Source organism: Cucurbita pepo, chromosome LG19, assembly GCF_002806865.2.
Source record: "Cucurbita pepo subsp. pepo cultivar mu-cu-16 chromosome LG19, ASM280686v2, whole genome shotgun sequence".
Lineage (NCBI taxonomy): Eukaryota > Viridiplantae > Streptophyta > Magnoliopsida > Cucurbitales > Cucurbitaceae > Cucurbita > Cucurbita pepo.
The window spans coordinates 8,004,198-8,007,868 of record NC_036656.1 but is presented as its reverse complement, the minus strand read 5'-3'; the positions used below and the strand labels follow the sequence as shown (position 1 = coordinate 8,007,868).

The window sequence follows — 3,671 nt, the reverse complement described above, 5'->3', positions numbered from 1 at the left end:
GGCTAGATGTATTATTTCTAAAATTCCTCTCTTCCATTTTAAATTAGAGCTTTGGGGTGTTTGGTATTTTTACGTCAATATAACATTTGATTGTTCGGATAAATAGCTTGGGAAGTTCCGTACAGTACAATTGAAATTTCCTTACATTTTTGTTTGAGCAAATCTTTGACCGATTTGTCTATTCGATTAGGGTCAATTATGTTGAATGTACATTGATAATTTAGGTGAACAGAGTTGAACTTAAGTAAGTATTTAGGATTAGGATTTTTTTAGTGCCAGAATAAGCAAAGTTCTATACACCATGAAGGCATTCAGTATTCAAATTTGATGACATATTTGCATGAACACAGGAAGAGCCAACATTGGACCAAAGCCCTTACCCACGTTCTCTCTCTAACATGTGTAGTCTAAATTTATAACCTTTTCTTTTATAATTAGTATTTATTGAAGTATATGAATGTGTAGTGTTTGTTATCTTTTGGAGTCTTAAGCTTGACTAATTCAATTTAATTTCCTTTGGGAACTTGGTGTATAATATGAAAAAGTTTTCAATGCAAGAAGGAAGCGTTCACATGAAAAAGGAAGTAGAGAAGTTGAATATGGATGGAGTTTAAAGTTTGGACCTTAAATTTTGGAAATAATTAGAGTGGCATCATTTTGAAGTCAAATAGAGGAGGAATGCATAAAGGCCACCTCATATTCTCTAAAAAAAAAAAAAGTTATTTGTCGGTGAGTGAAGGTCAAAGCAAAGCAAAGCAAACATCAGGAAGCCTTTTTCTCCATTGCTTTCATGTTCTGTATTAATTGAATGTACAATATCTCTTAAACAGCCTCTTCTTTGACCTCTCATCAGTGCAAATCCCATTAAACAACAACCATCATCTCATTCAAATTTGGGTCTTCTTTTTTCTTTTCCTTTTTTATTATTTATAAATGTCTGGAGGACCTCATGTTGTGTAGTGATTCGGAACATAATAAATCATCACACCTTTGAATGCAATACAATACAATAGACGGTTAATACCCAATTCTGCCAATGGGATTTTATGTAATATCCAAACTCTCTCTCTCTCTCTCTCTCTCTCTCTCTCTCTCTCTCTCTCTCTCTCTCTATCCTGTAAAATCACACTCTTCCCATAGAACAAAAATTAATAAATAAATAAAAATCTCTCAGTTTTCCTACTGTACACTGGGGCATTTAGAAATCCCTCATGATTGCAAATGTCTAGTAGTAACGTATCAACAACCACACTCCAACAGGATTTTTCTTTTTTTTTTTTTTTTTTTTTTTAAAAAAAAAAAAAACCTGGTGGCAGTTTTGGCACACAACGCAGCTCAGCTCAGACTCGGACGTTCCCATTTCATCGCGAGCGGCAGCAGATTATAATACACAAATTGAACTTATTTGTTTGTTCTTCTTATAGAAACTAAACTAACCTCGAAATTCAAAGTGTTGGGTTTATGGGTGTGAATGATTAGCAGGAGGATATGGTGGAGAGTGTGGTGGCTGAAGCAGAAGATGTTCTTGGAGATGGAAATGCTTGCTTCAGTAGTACAGTTGGCAGAAGGCTGCTTTTTCTCCTTTCTTCTTCCTTTATCACTTCTCCAGCAAACACTTCCAATTTCTCCAAATTTGTGTTCTCAATCATCTTCTTTCCTTTGAACAAAACTGCTTCTAAGTTCTTCTGGGTTAGCATTTCATCTGCCTTTTCCAATATGTTGATGGTTTTTTGGCCTCTGCTCTTTGCTCCAATGCCATTGCCCTGAGACCATAAAACAAATTCCCTTTGCTTGTTAGATGAAATTCACTACGCAGTAACCATATTGGAGAAATTGGAAACATTTATGAGGTTATAAGGGAAGGAAATTAAAGAAGGAACTGGGGTTGAATACCTGAATACGGATATAATTGCTTGTCCTGTGGGGGCCAAATGCCATGGAAACAGCTTGATCAACCTATAGAATAAAAAGCACACAATAATTAGCTCACCAAACCATTAAATGAATTACGCCCCATTTCTTTCTCATGCGTCTTTTAATTTGTGCAAACAAATAAAGATTCTCTTGTTCCATGTATTTTATTTACTATAGTTACGAAATAATTATTTATTTAAAAGGAAAATGATTGGAGGACGCCGATTTGTCATGCATTATTTATTTTTAAATGTTGAATACCCAAAATTAAATGCCGAATCTCTCTACTTCTCTCTTCCTTCTGCCGACAAATCTATCCATATCGGTTCAATAGTATAATTTGTACTACGGATTTATTTATCTTTTTTACCTTTAAAAAAACAAAAATTCTAGTTAACTAATTCATTGAATTTAATGTATGTGTTAGTTGTTACTGTAGAAGGGCAAGATCAGGTAATTTACCACATCGGAAGCGCCCTCTCCAGCGATCCTTGTGAACGCGGCTGGTGACGAGTTCAGGTTTACGGCGCCGAAATCTGACTCTCCGTTTCCGAGGGACACTACCAGGAGATCTTCGACGGTATTGCAGAACGGAAATTCTTGCTTGTTATTCAACACGTGTGTAATTGCGGCAGCCGTCGGGTTGTTCATCGCTATGCCGCCGTCGACGGCGGTGATTTTTGTTCGCTTGTCGACTGACCACATTTGGACGGCTCCGGAGATTGTAGGTTCTGCAGACGTCGCAACGCAAACGTCGTGAATCTTGAAATCGTAACCGTCCATTTCGTAAGCGTCGGCGCGAGAAAACAAGAATGGCGCTCGTGTGGAGAGATCATAGCACGGAATCAAAACTGATTTCAACGTGTCCTTCAACGTGCACTCTCCAAACATCTTCCGAAACAACTTCTCCACCTTGGTCGACCGGAACACTCGTCGGAAAATTCCTCCATCCGACGACCGGAAAATGTCTCGACGGTTCTTAATCAGAAAATTCAACGCTCCATCCGCCGTAAACAGAGAACTACCGTCCTTTCCCTTAGTAAACAGCAACGCCGCGAGAATGCCTCCCGCTCCAGAACCAGCAACCACATCAAAATAGTCGGCAATGCGCGCATCCGGCTTCCCCGACTTCCGACGGAGAAAATCCTCAAGATACGCAAGCGACTTAGCGGCAAGAATTCCATCAGTGGAACCTCCACCATCAATACTTAGAATCCTGACCTTCCCTGAGTTGTGCTTTCCAGATTTCAAGTCATCGCCATCCACCGGAGCCTGAGCGGCGACATGTAGCTTCGGATTAGAATCATCGCAGCCAAAGAGAAACCTATTCTCCAAAATGGAGAAGATCTCATAAGTAAGCTTATCAACATCGAACCTCATCGACTCGATATCGTTAACCTGAGGAAACGAGGTCACGGCCGCCATTTTCCACAAATTGAAGCAGCAAAATCAAACGCTAGAGTGGATTGGGAACAGAAAAAAAAATGGAAATGGAAATGATGAGTATTAATTGCAGAGAAATAGGAATAGAAATAGAAAATGAAGAGATGAAGAAGAAGGAAGTGGCGGGCGAGTTTATATAGCGAAGAGAGTAAAGAGTTAGGTACGTGCGGCACTGACCTTGGGCTTTGCGCGCGTGCGGTCTATTTCATCTTCCCTTATTTTTTTTTAAATATTATGACGGAGGAACATTCCTTGAATTTGATAGACGGTTAAATAATTTTCTTCTTCTTGTTTTTTTTTTTTTTTTTTTTTAA

General features: G+C 38.7%; 1 protein-coding gene across 1 annotated transcript; it reads right to left on the bottom strand.

Moving 5' to 3' along the window:
- Window positions 1–960: 960 nt before the first annotated feature.
- On the bottom strand, window positions 961–3,457 carry LOC111782250 (patatin-like protein 7). Its single transcript, XM_023663086.1, has 3 exons — window positions 2,377–3,457; window positions 1,894–1,956; window positions 961–1,763 (listed from the first exon to the last, which is right to left on the bottom strand). The coding sequence occupies exons 1-3, from the start codon at window positions 3,337–3,339 to the stop codon at window positions 1,476–1,478; spliced, it is 1,314 nt and encodes a 437-aa protein (XP_023518854.1). The 5' UTR covers window positions 3,340–3,457; the 3' UTR covers window positions 961–1,475.
- Between the last annotated feature and the right edge of the window lie 214 nt (window positions 3,458–3,671).